The 26,328-nt window shown below is 46.4% G+C and overlaps 1 protein-coding gene across 1 annotated transcript in view; it reads left to right on the forward strand.

Moving 5' to 3' along the window:
* NCAN (neurocan) overlaps nt 1-26,328 on the forward strand; it is a 151,431-nt gene that overhangs the window by 119,868 nt on the left and 5,235 nt on the right. The window contains exons 8-13 of the mRNA XM_087921126.1: nt 96-1,472; nt 8,409-8,525; nt 9,393-9,506; nt 17,905-18,063; nt 20,026-20,108; nt 22,452-22,596. Of these exons, the coding sequence (XP_087777252.1) occupies nt 96-1,472; nt 8,409-8,525; nt 9,393-9,506; nt 17,905-18,063; nt 20,026-20,108; nt 22,452-22,596 (1,995 nt within the window). The remainder of the gene's footprint in view (nt 1-95; nt 1,473-8,408; nt 8,526-9,392; nt 9,507-17,904; nt 18,064-20,025; nt 20,109-22,451; nt 22,597-26,328) is intronic.

A 26,328-nucleotide genomic window follows, 5' to 3' on the forward strand; every position in this document is an offset into this window, starting at 1 on the left:
CCCTGCATATTCTGAAACATTTTTGAAAATTAAATTGGAAGTACCGTACACTCCTAATATATGCATCTGTTTTAATCCTGTGCATATCTTCCCAGGGTTGCCGTTACTTGAGAATCGAGGCCCCAAGGAAACCACCTTTTCTCCTGCGTCAACACCTCATTCTTTGGAAGACGTGAGTGCCGAAAGAACCAACCAAGGATATTGGACCATGACTGGGCCAAGAAGCCAGGAGAAGGACGTATACAATGAGCGCATTCCCATATCATTGCCGGTCTCGGATAATGTTCTACTTGATCTGCAGAAAGTTGCTGTGACTACAGGATATGATCCAGAAGATGCTTCCGTGGGGACCAGCATGCGAAGCGACTATCTTCAAGGGGTGGCCCAAGCTGGAGACCATGAAGATGAATTTTCTGGCCATGGACAGGCGGTTACCCCAGCAGAATCCCTTCTGTCCTCTGACCACCGGAGAAACAAGCCACACGTTGATGAGTCAAGTGGAGAGTATGATTACAGCTCCCGAGAAAGTCACATCAAGACAATGAGCTTTGGCGAAGAGCTTCCAGGACCTGTTTTTGAGGGCCACCAAAACTTTCCAGAGGATGCTGAAGAAGAAATGGAGCCGGAAACGCTCCATTTTGTTAACCAAGAGGAGACAATGAGTCTCCTCAATATCGCAGGAAAGGACGCCATCTCGGAACAGAGCAGCCAACATTCAGAAGCGGCGTCTGAACTGAGGGGACAAGAAGCTGTGACCCTCTCCCCAAAAGACGTCATCTCCCCAACTCCAGGAAATGTGTATTTGCAGGAATCTCAATTCCTCCCTGAGAAAACTGAGGCATGGTTGGTGGACCACGACAATCAAGATAGCGTGGAGACCACCAGAGCAAACAAAGCAATCCTGAGGCCTCCAGATGGTTCCACTTTCATGGAAGTCATAGATATTTCTGAGGCACAAGGTAGCTGGGAACAGGCTACTCAAAGCATGGAGAGCCACCTAGAATCCAGCATGGTAGAGCAAATTCACCACAAAAGCTCGGAGGAAGACAATGGTGGCTACTATTGGCCAGGTGGTGCCACTACAGGACCTCCAGCTCACAATCACACCATCTTCTTTTCTTCTTCTCAATCCCTTCCGGATGAGGCCGAGAACGGAGAGGAGACCACAGCCTTGAGTTTGCCTGAGATGAGGACTCCATTCATACTCCACAGTACCTCAGAGTTTATACGCTTACCGCAGCCAGCTGCCTTTGAAAACTCGCTTGTGGTTCCAAGCTCACAACCTTCCATCTATCCCACCGAGAGAGAGGTGGAAGCCAAGATGGACCAGGAAGGGTACATCCCTTCTGTCCCTGGAGACTTCCTCCCAATGGAGACCGACAGTGGGAGCGGAGAAGAGAAAGAAGATGCACCACCACTCAAAGGAATCCCCCGTCTGGTTTGGGCCCAGGAGATGAATGACAGCTTGCTTGGTAAGAATCCTGCCTCCTCTGTACTTGTGTCTTTGTCGGGAGGGAAGAAGATGTAATGTGAAGACAGACTCCGTTCCTTCTTTTAGACAAGTTCTTAGAAGGTCCCCAGCCACAGGAAGGCCTTTTACAGGGAGTCCTCCAGGGGTGGGCTTCAAAAATTTTAGCAATGGGTTCTCTGCCCGGTTGCTGGGTGGGTGTGGCCATGGTGGGTGTGGCCTAGTCAGCCTCCTGCACCATGGCAGTGGAGTGCTTTTGTTCTCCCTGGGCTCCGGAGGCTCTCTGGAAGCCAGAAACGGGCCCATTTCCGACCTTCTCAAACTTTCTGGAGGCCTGTTTTTTGCCCACCCTGAGCCTCCGTGCACAGCCTGCCCTTACCTGCATCCAAAACAGGCCGCGTGGGGACTCCGGGGAGGGGAGGGGAGGGGCCAGCCAAGGAGTGAGGTTTGGGGTTTTTCCAAACTGCACAGAATATCTTAGCTAGGGACTCTCCTAGCTAAAGGGACTGACCTAAACAAAAGAATGGAGTTAACGTTGCTCTCACTTCACTTGGAAACCACTTCTGGACTTTGTGCTTGAGGTGGGGTGTGTGTGTGAAATGAATAGACTTTAACTCACAAAAATCCCAGCCACAGCCATGCTAGCTAGTGGAAGTTGAAGGCCCACCCAAGATCAGGAAAATGCCTGAATTCAGGAATGGAGGCACTTTTATGAGAATGCTCTTGGTTGAGAATGGCTTCTGTTGTTTTAAATTGGTGAGGTTCAGGATGCAACGGATTAGCATAGAAAGTGTGTGTCCTGCCACTAAGCCCTTGAGATACCTGATGATCCTAGCAGATAGATCACAGATATAATTTAATGTGATCTGATCTTAGGCAAGCAGAGGTATTTTCTGATCCCTGTTATGTAAATCTTTTTAACAAGATTTGCTGGGATTCAATTTCTTGACCTATGACTGTAACGGAGCCTGCCCATCACAGTCCTAAGTCCTGATGGTTGTAAAATTTACAAGCTTTTAAAAAGTGGTTATTAAGCAGCTGTCGTGTTAAGTGAACACGGCGATTGTTAAGTGAACCAACGATTCACTAGGAGTACAGTTCTGCCAAAAATGGAAATGAACGCCTGTTTTGGGCAAAACCGTTGTAAAATGTGGTCACATGACCTCAGGAGGCTGCAACTATCGAAAATACATGGTTGCTAAGCACCCCCAATTTCGATCATGTGACCATGGAGTTGCTGCAACGGTTGTAACTGTGAGTAGAGGTCATAAGTCACCTTTTTCAATGCCATTGTACCATTTTTCCCTGAAAAGAAGACCCGATCTTATTTTCTTTTGATTCCTGAAAAAACAGCTAGCGCTTCTTTTCGGGGTGGTCTAATTACTGACTCACCTTGCTGCCACGGCACCGACCTGCTGTCGGCCCACTTCTTCTGTGGCCTCTTGGCACTGCTCATACGTGTCGACCCTGGCCTCTGTGTCACCGTTAGAGCCTTCCGGAAAGACCTCTGCAACTGAAAAACGGGCTCCAGATTGATGCGTGTGGCACCCCCTGACTTCCATTTCACCGTCATATGCTTTCCAGAAGGCATCTGTAGCTGATAAAAGAGCTCTGGATCAGTCCAGAGCTCTGTTATCAGCTGCAGAGGGCTTTCTGGAAGTCTCTGATGGCGAAACGGAGGCAGGGGATGACACACACAAGCGGCGGCAAGTGGCCCGTAGAAGAAGTGGGCCTGCAAGGCGAGGCAGGTGTCGGGGTGTGTGAGGCCTGGTAAGAAAGGCAGCTCCACCAGCACCCTCATCCCCACCCTAGCTTAATTTTTACCCATGCGTCTCGCCCCACCCCCTGTACCCTGGGGTGGGCGGGGGTCTTAATTGGGGCTAATTTTGAGGGTAGGGCTTAATTTTAGCGCATGCGTTCAAAAACCATGATAGGGCTTCTTTTTGGGGTGGGTCCTATTTTCAGGGAAACGCTGAACAGTGACCAAACAAATGGTTGTAAGTTGACTTGCAACGTCTTCTCCAGGGGCAGAAAGCAACAGGGCACCTCCCCTTCCTTTCCGGAGCTGGAGAGGAGAGGGGGGAAAAATTAGCAGTTGGCATAATTTGTGCTTTGCTGGAAGGGCTGCACTATTCAAGGCCCCCCGCTGTGTCAAGCGACATTTACAACTAACTGAATCCTGTTTCCCCCAAAAGCATTTTTTGGATCACACACACACACACACACACACACACACACACACACACATTTATATATATATATATATATATTCCCCTAACTACAAAGGCTTCAAACAGCTAAACTCTTGGGACTCTGTCACTCGTTACTGATTCGAAACGGGGCTTTTGACACAAACGTCCTAAAGTCTCTGCTTCTCTTTTCCAAAGCTCGTTGTAATGCACTTTTGCGGAAAACACATTCGGGGTATTGATTAACTGGATTTATTCCCATGTTCCTAACGTCGTTACAAAGCAGAACATGTCCTCCTCACGCAGCCCAGATGACTAACACGGCTCCATAGATTCCCACCGCCCCTTGCTAAATATACAAAATGCTTCCACGTAGTTTCCTTACTCCCCAGACACCCAAACTTTCCCCTGTATTTCTTCCTTCGGACCCCACAGAGCTGTGAGTACAGGTAGTCCTTGACTTACGACCACAATCGACTCCAAGATGTCTGTTGCGAAGTGCGACATTTGTTAAGCGAGTTTTGGCCCCATTTTACAATCTTTCTTGCCATGGTGGTTAAGGTGAATCACAGCAGCTGTTAGGTTAGTAGCATGATTGCAAAGCAAATCTGGCTTACTGGTTGACTTTGCTTGTCAGGAAGTCGCAAAAGGTGATCACAAGACCCCAGCCGTCATAAATAGGAGTTAGTTGCCGAGCGTCTGTAACAGTAGGTCATCTAGTCCAACCCCATGCCCAAGCAGAAGACCCTACACCATTTCTGGCAGATAGGAGTCCAATTTCTTCTTGAAAGCCTCCAGTGAAGAAGCTCCCACAACTTCCAAGGGCAACTTCTGTTCCATGGGTTGATTGTTCTCACTGTCAGAAAGTTTCTCCTTATTTCCAGGTTGAATCTCTCCTTGTTCATTTTCCATCCATTATTCCTTGTCTGGCCTTCGGGTGCTTTATAAAATAGCTTGACCCCCTTCCTCTCTGTGGCAGCCCCTCAGATATTGGAAGACTGCTATCATGTCTCCTCTGGTCCTTCTCTTCACTAGACTAGCCAGGCCCAGTTCCTGTAACTGTTCTTCATATGGTTTAGCCTCCAGTCCCCTCATCATCCTGGTTGCTCTTCTCTGCACTTTTTCTAGAGCCTCAATATCCTTTTTATAGTGTAGTGACCAAAACTGGATGTAGTACTCTAGGTGTGGTCTTACTAAGGCTTTATAGGGTGGTATTAGTACCTCCACTTGATCTTGAATTTTGATCACGTGACCATGGAGACACTGTAGTGGTCGTAAGCATGGAAAATGACCATGGAAAATGGTCATAAGTCATAAGGGTCATAAGTCAATTTTTTCAGTGCTGTCGAGCGGTCACTAAACAAAGTGTTGTATGTCGAGGACTATCTGTATTGCAAAACGCAATTGTCATAAGAGCAATGATTGCATACTTAACTTCCATAGGATCCTTGTGAGATGCCAAATGCCAAAGTGGGTGGATCCTTGGTCTGATCTAGCTCCCGATTGCTTCTTATTAGTTTCCATCCATTGCTTCTTCTCCTACTTCTATTTCCATGAGATTCCTCCTGCCTACCCTTTCCCTGGCGTTCACAGTGTCATAATTCACTTTCTGGTCACACAACTGCGATTGCTTAAAAGATCCCAGTACAGGCAAACCCTCAACTTACAACCATTTCTTTAGCGACTGCTCAGAGGTACAGCAGCACTGAAAAAGGTGACCTCAACTTACAACTGTTGTGGCATCCCACAGTCAGGTGAATAGAATTCGGGCGCTTGGCAATCAGTATGTATTTATGACCAGTTGCACCGTCCCATGCTCGTCTGGTTGCCGTTTGGGACTTCTCAGCCAGCTTCCAAAGTCAGTAGGAGAAGCCAGATTCGCTTCTGTGAGCTGTGATTTTGTCCCAAAGGTGCTTTTTTCAAGAAGCAACAGGACTTTCTGGTTTTTCTTGGAAGACATTTCGCTTCGCATCCAAGAAGCTACTTTGGCTCTGAGAACACTTCTGAGCCGAAGAAACTGCTTGGATGAGAAGCGAAATGTCTTGTCATGCCCCTGTTGGAATCTGATTCTGAGTGGAATATTGAGCAGCTGCAGCGAGTGGGAGTGTGGCTCCAGTGGCTGTGGAGGAAACTGGAGAAGGGCACAGTCCAGCTGGGCATTCAGAGGAAGACCCAGGTCCACCCCCTCTTCATCCTAGGGCACGCAGGGAGGAACGGATAAGGGAGCAACATGGGTTATGGGGGAGAAAAAGGCCCTGATTCCCTTAATTAGCTGCAGCTGGGAAAACAGGATAAAGAAGGTTTGCGCACAGCTCCTTGCTGGAAGCAAAATGTGAATTATTTTGGTTTGTCAAGTCTGATCTGAGTTCTGGCGTCCTCCCAACTGTGTGTGTTTCGTTATCTTTTGAAGTCTTCAATTCTTTATCCTGCCCTGTCTCATTAATTGCTGCAGTGTGGTTTGTGTTGGTTTTTATTTATAATTTATATGTACTTTTGAGTTCGGAGGGAATTTCTTTCCTTTGAAAACTGTTCTTAGGAGATTATTTTTCTCCAGCCAAGGATAACTGGACATTGGGGGCCAAGTTGGAGGTATTAAAGGGACTTTACCTATTTTTGTGACTTTGTTGCTTTTGTGCCGTGCCCTGGTCATCACACATCTTCCAAGAAAAAACAGAGAGTCCACTTTCCTCTTGAAAAAATACCTTTGGGGCAATCATGACCTGGATGACTGAGACTCTCCATACAGACCTGTGATTTTCTTAACAATTGCAGTGATTTGTGGCAAAAAAAAGGTCATAAAAATTGGGCTTGCAACTCACATAACCGTCTTGCTTAGCGATGGCAATTCTGGTCTTTCTTGTAATGCTAAGTTGAGGACTATCTGTAATGAATCCCAATTAATTCTCCAAACAGATGCCATGGCCGTTCCACAGTGCACTGCGGTGGGAATTGGGCTTGTAAAAAAAAGGCCACTTGACACGGTTATGCTTTTCATTCGAGGCAGAGAGAGGACACACTGGCGCACACAGCAGAGCCCTTGAGCTGGCGTTGTGCGCTCCACCAGCACTGCAAAAATCAGACAAGGCCTTTGAGCGAGAGCGGGCCAATTGAGGCAGGGCGAAGCAACACACTCAGCCGCAATGTCACTCATCAGAGCAAAGTGCCTGCCTAGATATAATGGGAATCCAGGAGAGGAGGAGGGCAGGAAGGTGCCAATCTGGGTCAGAGGACTGGAATAGTTATATTAATACCACTTGATAAGGCCACACGTGGAAGACTGCGTCCAGTTTTGTAAAAAAAACGATCTTGAGACTCTAGAAAGAGTGCGGAGAAGAGCAACAAAAAATGATTAGCAAACTGGAGGCCAAAACATTTGAAGAACGGTTGCAGGAATTGGGTATGTCTAGTTTGTTGAAAAGAAGGGCTAGGAGAGACAGGATAGCAGTCTTCCAATATGTCCGGGGCTGCCACAAAGAAGAGGGAGAGTCCAGCTATTCTCCAAAGCACCTGAGGGCAGGACAAGAAGCAACGCATGGAAAGTAATCAAGGAAAGAACCGACATAGAAATAAGGAGAAATTTCTTGACAGAACAATAAATTTAGCGGGATGGCTTTGTCTCCAGAAATTGTGGGCTCTCCAACACTGGAGATTTTTTAAGAGAACTGGACAATCATTTGTCTTGGAAATGGTATAGGCAGTGGTGGGATTCTACCGGTTCGGCCCAATTCAGGCAAATCGGTAGTAAAAAAAAAAGCAGCTACTGGTTCAGCCGAACATTTCTTTTTTGTGTTCTTTTCCTCCCGACGATCAGCTGTTCCAACAATCAGCTGTGACGGGATCCCCTTTGCTGTCTTACTGCTTCGCCCAGGAGGCTTCTTTAAGGCCAAAGAGGCCGAAACACGGAGCGTGTGTGTGTGTGTGTGTGTGTGTGTTTGTGTGTGTGTTGCTCCCCCCGTTCCATTTATTGCCTTCCTGGACCTCAAAGAAACTTCCTGGGAGCAAAAATGCACCCCTCCAGGAGAAAAAAAAAATAGAAGACACCCCTACCCAGTCACATGACCACACCCACCCAGCCACGCCCACAGAGCCGGTTTCCTGTTTGAGCAGAGGATTGTACAAGAACAGGGGTCTCCAACCTTGGCCACTTTAAGCCTGGGAGACTTCAGCTGGCTGGGGAATTCTGGGAGTTGAAGTCCTCCAGGCTTAAAGTGACCAAGGTTGGAGACCCCTGTACTAGAAGACTTCTAAGGTCCCTTCAAACACTGTTATTCTGTTATTTGACCCAGCAAGATGGGCAGAGGTGATCCCACAAACAACCTGGCCATGGGCCTTGTAAGGCTTTAAAGCATTATGCCTCACGCGCAGGCCACACCCACTCCAGCTCCGTAAAGGGGGGGGGGGAATGTCACAAAACGTCAGGTGACAGCAACGTGACGTGGCAAGTTTGACACCCATGCTTTAAAGCTTTAATTGCACTCAGGAAGCAACCAGGAATCAGTGTCGCTCATACAAAAGGGCAAATTATGGAGTATATTTGCTGCTTTATTCTAGACCAGATGTCATGACTTTTGGGTAGTCTTCAAGGGCAGACCTCCTGTTGAACGTATTGCTGTAGTCCAGCCGGAAGACGGCCAAGCACAGATGACCTGAGCAATCCTCTCTGCAATCTGGATTTCCTGAATGACAAAAACAAACAACAACCCTCTCTCCTCATCTCCCGCTTGTTTCTTTTTTCTTTCCTTTTTTTGCAGCCGAAACTGACCCTTGCGATAACGATCCATGTTTGCACGGAGGCACCTGCCAGTCGAGTGGAAACCTTTCCAGCTGCCACTGCCTGCCAGGATTCACAGGCGAAAACTGTGAAATAGGTGAGGAGATTGGAAGGGAGGGGAGAGAATGGACAGCTTCCGCTGGAAAAGTTTACGGGAATTAATTCCCACACGGATACAGGTGGGTAAAATGAGGACCCGGATTGTTGGGGGCAATAGGTTGTCTCTGTAAACCGCTTAGAGAGAGATGTAAATGCACTGTGAAGTGGTGTACAGGTAGTCTGTCAGCATTCCAGCAAACCCCCATTCCAATCAGTAACTCCGAGACCAGCATAATCTCAAAAGTACTTTTATTAGAATAGCACCTGGCATATCTGTGGAATCTCGAAACTAAAAGTTTCCCGGACTTCCCACAATGTTCCAAACTACAATCCACGCCCTTTTCCCCCATTGTCACATCACATGGACCAATCACGATCAGTCTCAGTGTCACTTTTTTCAGTGCCGTGGTAACTTTGGACGGTCACTAAGTGAACTGTTGTAAGTCGAGGATTACCTGTAAAGGCAGGATATTAAAATAAAATAAAATATATTAAAAAAGTCTATCAGGTTTCCTGGTAAACAGAACCTGGACAATTGGAAGAGGGACTTGTGAATTCCATGCAGCAGATAACAGATAAACAGAATTAGAAGGGATCTTGTAGGTCATCTAGTCCAACCCCCCATGCAAGCAGGAGACCCTACACCATTTCTGACAGATGGGAGTCCAATCTCTTCTTGAAAGTCTCAAGTGATGGCTCTCCCACAACTTCCGAAGGCAACTTCTGTTCCATTGATCGATTGTCTCACTGTCAAAAAATGTCTCCTTATTTTCAGGTTAAATCTCTCCTTGTTCAGTTTCCATCCAGTAGTAGCTGCCATAATGGGATGGAGTCCCCGCCTTCATACGCGCTCTTCTCTCCACAGATATTGATGACTGCTTATCTAACCCTTGTCAAAATGGTGGGACCTGCATTGACGAGATCAACGCCTTTGTCTGCCTGTGTTTGCCCAGCTACGGAGGGAGCTTATGCAACCGAGGTGAGAAGGACATCTTTTTTTTTTACAAAAACCATGCAGAAGAAGAATAAAGCATCCCAGAGCATGTTTAGCTTCTCTAGGTGTGTCTGGTCGAAAACCACAGCCATGTCAGAATGATGTCATGCATGTCGTGACCCAGTGGTGGTATTCAAAATTTTTTACTACTGGTTCTATGGGCTTGGCTTGGTGGGCATGGCGTGGCTTGGTGGGCATGGCAGGGGAAGGATACTGTAAAATCTCCATTCCCTCCCCACCCCACTAACCTGCTTTCCAGCTCCGTTCTCCTGTGCAGGGCAACCAAAGAAGACCCAGCCAATGAGCTGGGACTTGGGAGGTGGAGAATAGATGGGGGCGGGGCCAGTCAGAGGGGGTATTTGCCAGTTCTCCAAACTACTCAAAATTTCCGCTATCGGTTCTCCAGAACTGGTCAGAACTTGCTGAATACGACCTCTGTCATGACCTAATGGTGCAAATCATACAGTTGTTTAATGAGTCGACTGCGGCATGAGATGACATAACAGAAGTGCAGAATTTGTGCTGTTCATGCAAGGACACGCAGGTTGTCACATTCCCCAACCTTGTAGATACTCATGGCCATTGAAATAAAGAGGAGAACCATCCTGTTTGCCTCCGTGGAGATAGTGATAGCAATAGCACTTAGACTTATATACCACTTTATGGTGCTTTACAACCCTCTCTCATAATTGCTCCCAACAATTTGAATCCTCACTTTACCTACCTCGGAAGGATAGAAGGCTGAGTCAAACTTGAGCCTGGTAGGATTTGAACTGCCAAATTGTTGGCAGCTGGCTGAAGAAGTAGTTTGAAGTACTGCACTCTAACCATGCGCCACAGAGGCTCCTAAATGTAATAGTAAAGGAAGTGGTGGCCACCATCTAACTGGATGGCTTTTTTTTTTTAACTTCGCAGTCTAGTCCACAGAGAATAGAATAGAATAGAATAGAATAGAATAGAATAGAATAGAATACTTTATTGGCCGAGTGTGATTGGACACACAGGGAATTTGTCTTGGTGTAAATACTCTTCAGTATATGTAAAAGAAAAGATACATTCGTCAGGAGTCGAGACAAGAGGATCTCTTGGTGGCCCCCTATCCCATCCTTAGTCAAATGGCATCCTATTTTGTTTTTCAAGCTCAGAGAAGGTGGGCAAGGACAGTACCTTGTATTTAGATGTGTCAGTTGTATGTGTATATGTATATATGCGTGTATAAACATACAAAGAGAGAGAGAGAGAGAATCTTCAAATTGCAATCATTTGTTTAGCAATCATTCAAAGTGACAAGAGCACTGAAAAAGTCCTCAAAATTGCAACCGCTGCAGCATCCTTGTTTTGTATGAATAGATTCAGTTGCTTGGCAACCGGCATGTGTTTATGACGCTTGTAGCATCCTGTGGTCGAGTGAACTCCAATTGCCACCTTCCCTGCTGGATTTTGACAAAGAAAGTCAATAGGAGAAGCTGGATTTGCTTAACATCCACTTGATTCACTTAACAACTGCACTTAACAGCCACGGCGGGATAGATCATAAAATCGGGCATTACTCACTGTTGCTTAGCAAAACAGGTAGTCCTTAACTTATGACCATAACTGAGTGCAAAATTTATGTTGCTAAGTGAGAAATTTGTTAAGTGAGTTTTGCTCCATTTTACAATTTTTTTTGCCACGTTTGTTAAGTGAACCACTGCAGTTGTTATATTAGTAACACAGTTGTTAAGTGAATCTGGATTCCCCATTGATATTTGCTTGTCAGAAGGTCGCAACAGATGATCACATGACCCTGGGACACAGCAACCATCATCAATGTGAGTCAGTTGTCAAGCATTTGAAGTTAAATCACACATCCATGGGCATGCTGCCATATTCATACGTGTGAAAAACAGTCATGAGTCATATTGTTCAGTGCCATCATGACTTCACGGTCACTAAGTGAACTGTTGTAAGTCAACTATCTGTACAGATCGTGGTCCCCACTGTGGTTGTAAATTGAGGACTGACTGTAAATCACTTTTTAGTCCATCGATCAATCCTCCCAGAGGAAAAAAGATCGAAAAGTTTCGAAAGCTCCACCTTATTGGAGAGAATAACTTGGTCTTCAACACCAATTAAGACCAAGGAGCTTATACAGAAGGAACAGATCAGACATCCAAACCTTGCTTATCAATGGAGACCGAGTGGAACAAGTGGAACAAGTTTTAAGTTCTGGGTGTTACCCCAAAAGAAGACCTGACCTGAGGTGCTCACATTACAGCCCTGGTCAAAAGGGCCCAGCAGAGATTATACGACCTGAGACTTCTCAGAAAACAACAACTGGATGAAAAACTGCTGGTGACCTTCTACCGCTGCACCACAGAGAGTATCTTAACTTACTGCACCTCTGTATGGTTTGCCAATTGCACAGTGGCAGATAGGACAGCACTCCAGAGGGTTAATGTCATTGCCCAGAGGATCATGGGTTGCCTTCTTCCCTCTTTGGAAGAGCTTTATAGCTCCCGCTGCCTTAAGAAAGCTCAAAACATTCTCAAAGATCCATCTCATCCTGGGAACCCTTTTTTTTTTGAACTATTACCATCTGGCAGACGGTATAGGATAATAAAAACAAGGACAAACAGGCTGAAAAACCCCTTCTATCCCAGGGCAGTAGCACTGTTGAATTCTATTGCAGAGTGCAGTGTTGGTGTGGTGTTGGGATTTTCAATTCAATGTGTGGAGTGTGAAGGATGTGTGTTTGTGTTTATTTTCATGGTCATGATGTGCACTGAAGATGGTGTTTGATTTCATTGTATGAGGTGCAATGACAATAAACTACACTAAGTGACCTCCCTATTAGAGGACAGGAGAGATTCCTATCACAGTTCTCCAGATTCTGTACTCTAACCGTTCATTCTTAGCATTAAAATTCACTCAAGAAGGTCTGGGTGAATCTTGTTTCCTTAACTGCACTCTGCATTTAATAGGTTTGGCAAGACTGCTAAATGGCTGAGTCCACCCCACACTATTATCTTGGTCAGTTAATTAGTCCACCTTCTGTGTTCACTGAATCTTAATCAAATGGGCACATCACACTGCACCCTATTGACTATCAGCCAAACTTTGTTCTTTGCGCAAAGGCAGCCAATACATCTTGAACCAACGTGGTTAAGTCAGCTGTACGAACCCAAACAGACGTCAAACATCGTTTGAAAGGGGAATATTGCATCAATTTCCCCTGACAGAAGCTGCCCATTGAATCCGGAATCCTGTTGTGGTTTGCCAGCAGCAGATGCGGATGGCTGAGGTCTCAGAGAGTGAGGACTCAGATGAGGGGCCTGCCTGTGATGCAGGGATGGGGCCAGGACCATCAGGGAGTGGAGTGCTGCCTTTGGAGATTGTGGAGGCTGGCAGCAGTGATGAAGAGGCCCCCGAGGAGCCTGTGCCCAGCACGCATGCATGCAGGGCTGCTCGAAGGAAAGAGCAGCTGCAGCAGCACGCGCGACTCGGGAGAAAGGCTGCAAGGTAACGGCCCCTCCCAGAGGAGATAAAAGCCAGCTGAGAAACTGCAGTTCTTTGCAGAAGGCAAAGAAGTTCTACCCTTGAGCCTGGTGGACGTTAGGAATATCTGAGTCGGTGTTGGAGACTCTTTGTGTTTGCCTTATTGCTTTGTAACTTTATCTGGTGTTCTTGGCAGCCTTGCAAAACCTTGGCAAGGCTCTTTCTTATTGGAGCGAATTGGTTTGAAGCAGCCTTTTACCCGTGAAGGAATGGGATTCGTAAAGAAACATGAAAAGGTTGTGCTGTTACTTTTATCTCGTGTTTGCTTCCTTGGAACCAGGTTTGGGTCAGAACAAACCCTCTTTTTATAGAAAGAAAAAAAACACATGGCTTTGGAGTAAGCCATCCTTGGCAACCAAATCCAAGTCTCCTTTAAAATTGCTCCTACTATTATTCTTGTTCTTGTTTTTTGTGTCCGTCCCCCCCAGTTCCTACTATACTCCTTCCTCCACAGAGAAGCAATCGCCTTCTTCCCATTTCAGTAAAGAGCTAAGTTTGTTTGTTGGGAGGGAGGGAAGGGGGAAGAAAAGAGAAAAGGAGTCTTACTTGCAGTGTCATCTGAAGAAAGTCTTTTATTTATTTATTTTATTTGTCAAGCATGTATTAGGTAACAGGTATAATTAGGACCTGATTATCGATTACATGAAATGGGTACAAACAAAAGGGGACATTAGGACAGGGACGGTAGGCACGTTGGTGCACTTATGCACATCCCTTACAGATCTCTTAGGAATGGGGTGAGGTCAACAGTAGACAGTCTAAGGTTAAAGTTTTTGGAGTTTGGGGCAGTAGTGGGATTCAAAAAATTTTTACAACTGGTCCTGTGGGCGTGGCTTGGTGGACATGGCTTTGCTTGGTGGGCGTGGTTTGGTGGGCGTGGCAGGGGAAGGATACTGCAAAAAAATCTCCATTTCCACCCCTCTTCCCCACCCAACTAACCTGCTTTCCAGCTCCGTTCTCCTGTGCACGGCAACCAAAGAAGAGCCAGCCGATCAGCTGGGACTCAGGAGGCAGAGAATAGATGGGGGCGGGGCCAGTCAAAGGTGGGATTTGCCGGTTCTCCAAACTACTCAAAATTTCCTCTACCGGTTCTTCAGAACTGGTCAGAACCTTCTTGAATACCACCTCTGGTTTGGGGAAGAGACCACTGAGTCAGGTAGTGCATTCCAGGCATTGATAACTATGTTGCTGAAGTCTTTCAGCTTGAGTTGTCTTGGCGTTGTTGGCAGCCATGGTGTCTCTGAGTTCAATTTGTTGCCTGACTATCACAGGTCTATTAAAAAATACTTATACTGAAAAAGTAAAATTAGATAGTAAAAAAAAAAGAAAAGATCCAAACAATCTTATCAGTGCTGGTTCATTGATAAGACCACAGAAGGAAAACATTCCTGCTGTTTTGTTTATTTATTTAGTTTGTTTGTTTGTCAAGCATGTATGAGAAAACAAGCATAAGTATGAACATAACATATAAACATATAAGTATAAACAGGTATAAGTATATGCATAATAAATGAGTATGAATAAATGGGAACAGTAGGACAGGGACAGATTCAGAGGTGGTATTCAGCAGGTTCTGACAGTTCTGGAGAACCGGTAGTAGAAATTTTGAGTAGTTCGGACAACCGGCAAATATCACCTCTGACTGGCCCCGCCAACCCCATCTCTTCTCTGCCTCCCGAGTTCCAGCTGATCGGCTGGGTCTTCTTTTGTTGCCCTGCACAAGAGAAAGGAGCTGGAAAGCAGGTTCGTGGGGTGGGGAGGGACTGGAGATTTTACAGCATCCTTCCTCTGCCATGCCCACCAAGCCACGCCCACAGAACCGGTAGTAAAAATATTTGAATCCCACTACTGGACAATAGGCACACTGGTGCGCTTATGCACGCCCCCTTACAGACCTCTTGGAGTGAGGTCCACACTAGACAGTTTAAGGTTAAAGTTTTGGGGGTTTGTTTGAGGATGTAACCACAGAGTCAGGTAGTGAGTTCCAGGCACTGACCACTCTGTTGCTCAAGTCGTATTGTCTGCACTCGACTTTGGAGCGGTTTACTTTGAGTTTGTATCGGTTGTTTGTCCGTGTATTATTGAGGTTGAAGCTGAAGAAGTCGTTGACAGGTAGGACGTTGTAGCGGACAATTTTGTGTACTAAGCTTAGATCAGACCGTAGGCAGCGTAGTTCTAGGTTGTCCAGGTCCAAAATTTCAAGCCTGGTAGCATAAGTATTTATTTATTTACTCCTCCATATTAATCTCTAAAAACGGCATATAAAAATTAAAATAAAAATAAAAAAAGCAAGGGTGATTAAACCCTGTTAAAAATTAGTTTAAAAGGCCTAAAAGAATAATTAAAATATTGAAACATTAAAACTACATAGATTAAAAATTTAAAAACTAAATTGAACCAAACTCTTATTCTACATGCTAAGCGTTGATAACAAATGCATCATGGTTTGCAGAATCCAAAACGACTAAAATTTGGCAGTGTGTGGTCACTCTGAGAGTCTGGAATGGCATGCATTTTTACCAACGTGAGCTTCCTCGTTCTACCACAGGGATTTTGAGAGAGAACACAACTGTGCCTGGCACACACGTACACTCCTTCCAGACTCAGAGAGAAGGTGAGAGTGAAGGATGGCAGCCTCCATTTCTTTTCTGCTCTGCTTGCCAGCTGAAAAATTCCCTTTGTGTGGGAAATTACCAGCTCAGCAGCCAGAGAGAAAGAAGGCCATTAATCCAATGTGGCCCTTGACAGCCTATTTCCTTCCCTCCGAAGTGGCCTTTAGAGGCTGCTAATAACACAATAGCAAAGTTTCATCTATCCACCTGAATGAAATACAAGGCAAGGATTACAGGCAGGTCACTGTTCTCTTGAGGACCCTACCCAGGGGTGGGATTCTACCAGTTCGCACTTACTCGCTAGAACCGGTTGTTAACATTCTAAGCAGTTTGGAGAACCGGTTGTTAGAAGAAATTCCTGGCCTAATCCTGTAAGGAAGGCAGGAAGGAAACATTCTGGTGTTGCTTACAGAAACTGCCTCCCCATTAACCCTGAAATGGATACATATAAGAAAAATAAAAAGAAATAATAGGACAGGGATGGTAGGCACGTTGATGCGCTTATGCACGCCCCCTACAAGCCTCTTAGGAAAGGGGTGAGGTCAATAGTAGACAGTCTAAGGTTAAAGTTTTTGGGGTTTGGGGAAGAAACAGAGTCAGGTAGAGTATTCCAGACATTGACCACTCTGTTGCTGAAGTCGTATTTCCTGTAATTAAGTTTGGTGCGGTTTACCTTGAGTTTGTACCTATTGTTTGCTCTTGTATTGTTGTGGTTGAAGCTGAAGTATTCATTGACAGGTAGGACATTGCAATGTATGATTTTACGTACTATTCTTAGATATAGCCCTCATTTACCAAAAGCGTCAAACCCTATTCTCTATATGGACTCCTCTGTCAGCACAAATTGGAGGAAAGTATTCCTCAGGTTGGATACTGTCAAGAACAGCAGGCGTCCTAAGTCCTGTCTGACGATTTCCAACTCGTAAAACATTCCTATGCCTGTTTTTGAGTTGCCATAAACGGGGGGGGGGGGGATCTAAAAGAGCAGTACGGCAGTTTAAAACCAGAAGTACATTTCACACTTATCTTACAAAGATTGTAGCTAGGCTACCGGATCTTCTGCCCGAGAAAATCCTTCATTGGAGAACGTGATTGATGACACCCAGCCCGTGAATGTGCTTCATTGGAGAATCTGATTTATGATATGCCCGGGGGGGGGGAGGGGGGAAACAGGGTCATAGGTGACTGTAAATTACTTATGCCAGAGTTGGCTTCATTTAGGTTAATGCCGACATGTTCTTCCTAATAAATCTTTTGAATTCTTTTGAAACTTGGCTCGAGGCTCATGATTTCATTAGGGTAATTGCCAGAACCCTGACAACGATATCGATGGAGAAGTCTACTGTTACATGGCTGGCTTGGAAGACCATGTAGATTGGGAAATGATGACCAGAGACAGGCAATCCCACAAATCCAACCCCATATAGAGATGGAGGGACTAGAGTGAAGGGGAGAGGAACCGTCCATTGTCTCCTTCCTAGGGCTGAGAAAGAGGGACTGGCCCAATCCCCTTCCCAAGGCAGGACTAGAAATCAGAATCACCTAGTTTCTAGCTTAGTATCTTAACTACTTCACCAAACTGGCTCTTTTTCTAAGATCTTTTTGTAGTCCATGAGTCATGAACACAACTGGCAACAAAATTTTCATTGCTAAGCAAGGGGATTAGTTAAGTGAGTTGTTGTTGATTGTATGACTTTTTATGCCAGTTGTTAAGCGAACCACTTCAGTTATTAAGTGAATCCTGCGGTCATTAAATAAATTCAGCTGTCCCCATTGACTTTGCTTGTCGGAAGCCGATGAGAAAGGTCGCAAGTAGTGATCACATCGCCCTAGGATAGGGCGATCATCATAGATATAGGCGTATAACCAAGTGCCCAAAATTTGATCACATGACCTTAGCAATATTGCAACGGACGTCAGTGCAAAAACCGGTCATAACAAGACACTTCTTTCAGTGCTGTTGTAATTTCGAACGATCACTAAACGGATGGTTATAAGTTAAGGACTACCTGTAACCTCTCTAGCACTCACGCAGGGTGAGAGTCATTAGTTCTTTTCATCCTACTCCGGTTTCACTTACCATAAAATGCCGTAAGTGAACAGGCTGCTTCCTGGCGCGATAATATCTTCCAACAGCTCTTCCGTTTGTCAGCTGCAAATTGGCACACTCATTAAAAAGAAGATAAAGCTGACCTTTTCGTTGGGCCCCATTAGATGCTTTTTCCTCCCTCCAGACACAGAAGGCTGCGATCACACATGGCGTAAGTTCCAGGGTCACTGCTATCGCTACTTTGCCCATCGGCGCGCATGGGAAGACGCGGAGAGGGATTGCCGACGTCGGTCAGGACACCTCACCAGCATTCATTCCTGGGAAGAACATAACTTCATTAGCAGTAAGTAGAAACCAAGGGTGGGCTTCAAAAACGTTAGCAAAGGGCTCTCTGCCCGGTTGCTGGGTGGGCGTGGCCATAGTGGGTGTGGCCTAGTCAGCCTCCTGCACCACAGTGGGTGGGTGGGGGCGTTTTTGCCCTCCCCGGGCTCCGGAGGCTTCCCTCAAGGCTCCGGGTGGGCAAAAACAGTCTCTTCGGGCTCCAGAGGCTTTCTGGAAGCCAGAAACAGGCCTGTTTCCGGCCTTCCCAAACTTCCGGAAGGCCTGTTTTTTGCCCTCCCCGAGGCTCCACGCGCACCCTGCACTTACTTGCACCCAAAATGGGCCATGTGGGGACTCCTGGGAAGGGGTGGGGTGGATAGGGTGGAGCCAGCCAGGAGTGGGATTTGGGGGTTCGCCGAACTGCACAACTAGGGGCCCTTCCAAACCCCTGTGAACCCCCAGCAGCCCATGCCTGGTTGAAGATCTGGGAGAAGAAGGGAAGAAAGGAGCCACAGCATGAGAGGATGCCCTCTCTGAGCAAGCTTACTAGTTTACGGCTAGCTGTAGTTTCATGTGAATTGAACACTGGGAAGCAGTGTGTGGATTGATAATCCCATTTCACCAGGGGTGGGATTCAATTTTTTCAACAACCGTTTCTGTGGGCGTGGCTCAGTTGGTGGGCGTGGCCAACTCAATATCAGTCACATCAAAACAAGCATCTCCTCGCCTGGCCTCTCATGACTGTGGGGATACTGCAACAGTCATAAGTGTGAAAAACGGTCATAAGTCACTTTTCTTAGTGCCATTGTAACTTTGAATGGTCCCTCCACACAAGCAAAGTTATAGCAAAGGAAGGGAAAAATACTCCAGAGAAGTTCCTGAGACAGGAAGTCTAGTCCTGCCAAGAATGTAATAAGGGTTAACGGAGAGGCAGTTTCTGTAAGCAACACCAGAATGTTTCCTTCCTGCCTTCCTTACAGGATTAGGCCAGTAATTTCTTCTAACAACTGGTTCTCCGAATTGCTTAGAAGGTTAACAAACGGTTCTAGCGAATAGGGGCGAACCGGTAGAATCCCACCCCTGCATTTCGTCAACAAACAGAAAGAAAGGACCCTCGTTTTAGAGGAATAGAAAAAAATGCACCCCCAAAAAATAATTTGTCTTACTCTTCCTTTGGAAGTGGTCTCTCCGCCTTGTGTCCCAGGGTCTTTCCCACATGCTACAACCACACCTTAGAGGGGAGGGAGGGAAGTTTTTTGTAGAGCAGTACTGAGTAGTGAGGGATATGGTGGCTCAGTGGCTAAGACGCTGAGCTTGTCGATCAAAAAGGTTGGCATTTCGGCGGTTCGAATCCTTAGCACCACCTAACAGAGTGAGCTCCCGTTACTTGTCCCAGCTTCTGCCAACCTAGCAGTTCGAAAGCATGTTAAAAATGCAAGTAGAAAAATAGGGACCACTTTGGTGGGAAGGCAACAGCGTTCTGTGCACCTTTGGCATTTAGTCATGCTGGCCACATGACCACGGAGACGTCTTCGGACAGCGCTGGCTCTTCGGCTTTGTAACGGAGATGAGTAGCACCCCCTAGAGCCAGAAACAACTAGCACGTATGTGTGAGGGGAACCTTTACCTTTACTTTACTGAGTAGTGATGCCAATCACCTCCAGATGGCAGCAAAGAGTCAGGAGGTTCTGTATCTATTTGCTGCCATCTACTACTTGTTTTGTTTTAGCAATCCTGATATGCAGTCCTTGCAATTGTGCAGGTTGTACACACAAGGACACACACACACAGACACACAAACACATACGCACCATCTCACAAGGCCATTTCCTTTCAAAATCCCATCCAATCCACCAAACCCCATTTGGAATATTGGAGCGGCCTATAGACAGCTGCTGATCAGTGAAGGAAATCAATAATCCAGGAAGAACTCAAGCTTCTGAGACTTGCACTTTTCTTACTCCCAAGTTCTTTTCCCCCTCAGGTTTTGGCCACGAGAACACTTGGATTGGCCTCAACGATCGCATTGTGGAACAGGATTTCCAGTGGACGGACAACACCGGATTGGTGAGTCTATGGAAGAGGAGATTCGGTCTGCGTCATTGCACTTTTTTTGAGTGCCAAAAGTCTCTGGGTTGTGTCTTGGCAATTCAAGCAGCCAAGACTGGAGCTCCCAAATAGGAGATGACCAGGCTGAGTCCGATCAAACACATCATGAGTTTGGAATCTGTATACTCCTGTAAGAAACCTAAATCCAGACCCCTCTTGAAGTCTGTTGACTTTGTCAGGGATGACTTGATAGCAGTCTTCCAAAATCTAAAGGGGCTGCTACAAAGAAGAGAGGTTCAACATATTCTCCAAAGCAGTGGTCGCCAACAGCTGGGCTGAGGACCACTGGTAGTCCGCGAGAAAATTTTGATGGTCCACAGAGAAATGTCACCCCCAAAGCAATTAATCCAGGCTGCGCGGAAACACAAGGCTGCGCCGCCCACATGGCCTGTGGGAACACAAGGCTTGCGTTGCTTGCATTGTGAACAACATGAGGTAGTGAGGGGAGGGGGGGAAAGGGCAGAGGGGGGGAACTTGCCCCACTCGCCCCATGCACCTGGGCCTGGCCACTGGGCTGCTTCTTTCCACTTCTTTCTTCTTCTGCTTTTGGCTGCACGCAAGGAAAGCAGCAAAAGTCTTTCTTTCTCTTCCCCAAACTCCACCAGAAATGAGTCTTTGGGACCCTGCAAGGCATCCTGCTCCAAGAGGCTGCACTGGCAAAGACTCATTTCTGGCAGAGTTTGGGGGAGAGAAAGAAAGACTTCTGCTGCTTCTGCTGTTTTCCTTGCATGAAGCCAAAAGTCTCTCTCTCCCTTTCCCTCTCCCTCTCTCCCTGAGAAGGGAGCTGAAAAGCAGGTTAGGAATGTGGCTTCATTGGAGGGGTGTGGGGGGTATGAAGGACTTCTGTCTCTGTGTGTGTGTGTGTGTGTGTGAGAGAGAGAGAGAGAGAGAGAGAGAGAGAGAGAGACTCTCTCCCTGAGAACAGAGCTGAAAAGCAGGTTAGCAATGTGGCTGCCTTGGAGGGGGGGGGGTAAGAGGGACCTGTGTGTGTGTGTGTGTGTATGTGAGAGAGAGAGAGAGAGAGAGAGAGATCCAATCTAACCTTGGAGGGCTGGCGGGGAGGTTCTCTCTCTCTCCCTCCCTCCCTCTTTCTCTCTCTCTTTAATAATAATAAAAACAATTAAAAGAAACTTTTATTAAAAAAAGAAGATACTTGTTTGCCACGTGCCTGAAATGACATAGGATAACCTGCTTCAGCAGGGGGTTGGACTAGAAGACCTCCAAGGTCCCTTCCAACTTGGTTATTCTGCAACGACTCTTATCTGCTCAGATTCTTGTGCATGGGTGGAATACACTCCTAGTATTTTTCAATCTTATCCCAAAGAATTCCTTTGAACCCTATTTCAAAAGCGTGTGTGTGTGTGTGTGTGTGTGCATGGCCGGGGGGGGGGTATTATTTTTATTCTTTGCATATTTGCATATTTTTATTGATTGTAAGCTGCCTAGGGTCACTGAAAGTGAGTGGGCGGCCATATAAATTTTATAAATCAATACATCAATATAATGTGGGCGCCTGGCATCTGTTGCAACATGCAACAGATCACACCAAGCTAGACTCCCTCCCTTTCAGACAACTGTTCCTAGATTTGAGCTTTAAAAAGGGCCATGAAAAAGCTCTACCTGAATCAATAGCAAGCTGTAATCAATGGACAGAATACTGGAATGCATGGCAAAAATTGATTTTCCACTCTCAACCACTCTGCAACAATCAAAGATATTACAATAAAATCATTACAAATAAAAGATGGGAACCACAACTGCCTGTTTTTATGTGAGTTGGATATTTTACGTGCAACACACATTAAAAAACCCGGCAAAGCTTCGATCCTACTCTTTGTGTTGCCACCTTAACTTTTTTGCTAAAACCCCTTAGAAACCACTTATGTGGTGGAAATGAAACAAGACATTTTCTCACTAGAATAGTGGTGTCCGGGGAGGTACACAACCCAAGCAGCAAATTATAAAAGCAGCACTGTGCTGATGCAATGCAAGCACCATTCCTTTTGTGGCGTGCATGAACTAGAAATCAGGGACGTCCAAACTTGGCCACTTTAAGACTTGTGGAGTTCAACTCCCATGCTGGCTAGGGAATTCTGGGAGTTGAAGTCCAAAGTTTTAAAGTGGCCAAGATTAGACAATTGGCTGGGGAATTCTGGGAGTTGAAATCCACAAGTCTTAAAATGGTCAAGATTGGACATCCCTGATCCAGAACAAAAAAAAATTAAAAGGAAGAGGCAACGAAGGTGCAATCTTGGGAACTATTTTTTTTTAATTTCCGTGTCATTCTTTGTTGTTTGCTAGCAATACGAGAATTGGCGTGAAAACCAGCCAGATAATTTCTTTGCCGGTGGCGAGGATTGTGTGGTGTTGGTGTCCCACGAGACTGGCAAATGGAACGATGTGCCGTGTAACTACAAACTTCCATACGTCTGCAAAAAAGATACAGGTAAATACCGCAAGTCTGCAAAAAAAGGCATCCATTGTGGGTTTTTCTTTTAATTCTTTCCTCAGGACGAACTTGAAGAAACCCCATTGGCTGTTGCTCACAAGATCATGTATTTTTTGGCAGGCCATCATTTCTTGCTCCCCTCTTTAAACAGGTAGTCCTCAATTTATGACCGGTCACTTGAAGACCGTTCTGACAGACCACCCAAGATGTTCTTGTGAACGGTCCTGTTAGCTGCGTTCCCCCTCCCTGGGGTCACATGACCACATTTTGGGTATACAGTGACCAATCCACATTTACTGTTCCCAGTGTCCCAGGCTTACATGACTTCAATTTACAATGGTTTTGCCCCGAAACAGCATTTACTTCTGCAAAAGCAAAAATAGCCCACAGTGAACAACGGGTTCACTTAATGATTGTAGTCTTTGTTTAACAACTGTCACTAAAAAGGTCATAAAAACAGGTCCTGTCATGTGGTGACCTACTTTATAAATGTCACAGCTTATAATCTTGGTTGGGAAGCTCCATTATGGTTGTACGTTGAGGACTACCTGTATCAAAACGACTCAAGGTGGAGCAATCTTGAGTTTCTTTTTCACAACTTCCTGTTTTCCTGGGCTGTTTCATATATTATCACCTATTCTCTTCAGTTTCACCTCCATGTTCTCTGACCCTGTCCTACTTTGCAATCAGCTATTGGGTGAAAAAGAAGCCCAGATCCAAATAGAGAAAGTTTTAAAGTTATGACCATAATAGAGCTTGCCCATTGTGCTCATAACTCACAATGGTCGTAAACAGTGGTGGGATTCAAAAATTTTTACTACCGGTTTGTGGGCATGGCATGGCTTGGTGGGCGTGGCTTGATGGGCGGGGCAGGGGAAGGATACTGCAAAATCCCCATTCCCTCCCCACCCCACTAACGTGCTTTCCAGCTCCCTTCTCCTGTGCAGGGCAACCAAAGAAGACCCAGCCTATCAGCTGGGACTCAGAAAGCAGAGAATAAATGGGGGTGGGGCCAGTTAGAGGTGGCATTTGCCGGTTCTCCGAACTACTCAAAATTTCCACTACCGGTTCTCCAGAACTGGTTAGAACCTGCTGAATACCACCTCTGGTCGTAAATCAGGTCTCCCCTGTGACCAACATGATTAAACATGATTTCTTTACAGCAATGATTAAACAAATCCACGGTTATTAAATGAATGCTACAGCCGTTAAGCGAACCAATGGTTTACTATGGAGGTGCATGCGGCTTTGCAAAAAAGCCTGGAAGCCAATGCTGGTTTTCAGCAAAACCATCCTAAAGCACTGTCACATGATGGCAGGATGCTGCAAATGTCCATAAATGCAGGCCAGTTGCTTACTATCCGAAGTGACCACATGATTGGGGTGTGTGTTTGAAACTGTCAGAACTTTGAATCCAAATTGTTAAGTATCCCCCAAGGAGGTCCATTGTAACTTCAAACTCACAGGTTGTAAGTCAAAAGGCCGAATTCGACTGGTTGTAAATCGAGGACTATCCATATTAGAAGCAAATGCTGTCAGTCTCTGAGCTTGCCTACCTTGCCTTCTAATTTCTATTCAACCTGTCCTTGTGGAAAGGTGTGTGTGTGTTGAAGAAGCCACTGTTTCAGCCTGGTGAAAAGAGTATCTACAACAGGGGTAGACAAAATATGGCCCCTTTACAACCCGTGGACTTCAACTCCCAGAATTCCTGAGCCAGCATGGCTGGTTCAGGAATTCTAGGAGTTGGAGACCACAGGTCTTAAAAGGGGCCATTGTTACTTTACCAGTGCTCAAAAAAGAAGGAAATATAAAACAATACTCAGGGGTGGGTTGCTGGAGGTTTGCAGGGGTTCAGGAGAGCCCCCAGCTAAGATTCTGTGTAGTTCAGAGAACCCCCAAATCCCACCCCTGGCTGGCCCCGCCCACCCCTCCCCTCCCCGGAGTCCCCACGCGGCCATTTTGGAAGTGAGATAAGTGCGCTGAGGCTTCGGGAGGCTTGGGGAGGACGAAAAACAGACCTCCTGGAAGTTTGGGAAGGCTGGAAAATGGGCCTGTTTCCAGCTTCCAAGGAAGCCTCCGGAGCCTGGGGAGGCTGTTTTCGCTCTCCTGGAGGCTCAAGGAAAGCCTCTGGAGCCCGGGAAAGGCAAAACACACACACACCTGTGGTGCAGGAGATCGACTAGGCCATGCCCACCATGGCCACGCCCACCCAGCAATTGGGCAGGGAGCCCTTTGCTAAAATTTCTGAAGCCCACTCCTGACAATACCCCAAGGATTAGTTGAAATGAGATTATTTTTTTTATACCACGCTTAATTCCTATGTAACAGCTTCTTTAAAAAGAAAAGGGAAAAAAAAAAGGTTAACTAAAGCTGTGGCTTTCCCCACATCAGATTTTTTGTTTTTGTTTTTTTCAAAAAAAAAAAACAACCCTGGGTGTCCTTACTCAGGGGTCCTAATTTCTCTGTTTTTTAGCTGGTGGAGGCAGAAACGAAATGAGCCTCTTTGGGGGGCTGTTTTCTCCCACTTATGTTAATTTGCCTTTGAAATTCTCCCATTAAAACTATTAAGACCCTCCAAGTTGCTTGTTGGAAAAGTCACATTAACCTCCAGCTGTTTGTGACAGGCTTGAGAAATGGGTCTTCCGTTTTCCAGGGCTAATGATATATTAGCTCTGAGAAAAGTTGTTAATTTAAACATAGAAACCCCACATCCCCCATGTACCCCAAGTACTGGAATACAACTTCACCCCCAAATGGGCCCCTTTGGCATCGGTTGGGTTTATAAAAGGTCCTAGAACATCTGAAGACATAAATAAATCGCTTAAGCAGAAAGAAAACCCCTTGGGTGGGTCTTCAGAATTCAGGCTGTTGCTTCCTTTAAAGCCAGATTTGTAACGGATGTGGTTCAGGGGTGGCCTTCAAAAATGTTAGCAACGGGGGTTCTCTGCCCGGTTGCTGGTGGGCGTGGCCATGGGGGGTGTCGCCTAGTTGGCCTCCTGCACCACAGCGGTGGGGCATTCTTGCCCTCCCCGGGCTCCGGAGGCTTTCCTCGAGCCTCCGGGAGGGCAAAAACGGCCTCCCCAGGCTCCAGAGGCTCTCTGGAAGCCAGAAACGGGCCCATTTCCGGCCTTTTTGAACTTCCGGGAAGCCCGTTTTTTTGCCCTCCAGTGAGCCTCCGCGCACACCCTGCACTTACCCGCAGGGGTGGGATTTAAATTTTATAACAACTGGTTCGGTGGGCGTGGCTAGGTGGGCGTGGCCCTGTGACTGGGTGGGCGTGGCCTTTTTTGCAGCAACCCCCTCCACCCTATTTTTTGGGCCTTCTGGGCCTCAGGGAAGCCTCCAGCACCCCTCTGTGCTCCATTTTGGGGCCTTCTGGGCACGCAGCAGCCCCCTGCGCTCCGTTTTGGGGGCTCCTGGGCCTCAGGGGAGCCTCCAGGGGGGCATTTTTGCTCCCAGGAAGCTTCCCTGGGGCCCAGGAAGGCAAAAAATAGTGGGGGGCAGGGAAGGGCACCCAGGAGTGGGATTTGGGGGTTCTCCAGACTGTGCAGAGTCTTAGCTAGGGGATCTCCCAAACCTCTGCAAACCCCCAGCAGCCTAGCCCTGATGTGGTTCCCTCTCCTACATCTCTTACAATGCATTAAAACACAGATTGTAAACCTTCTGAGGCAGAGATTCATCTTGTTCCCTCATTGTATTTTATAACGCAGAGCAATTTCAAATTTCAAT

This window comes from Pseudonaja textilis, chromosome 1, assembly GCF_049901715.1.
Source record: "Pseudonaja textilis isolate UNSWEBS1 chromosome 1, rPseTex1.2, whole genome shotgun sequence".
In the NCBI taxonomy this organism is placed as follows: Eukaryota; Metazoa; Chordata; class Lepidosauria; order Squamata; family Elapidae; genus Pseudonaja; species Pseudonaja textilis.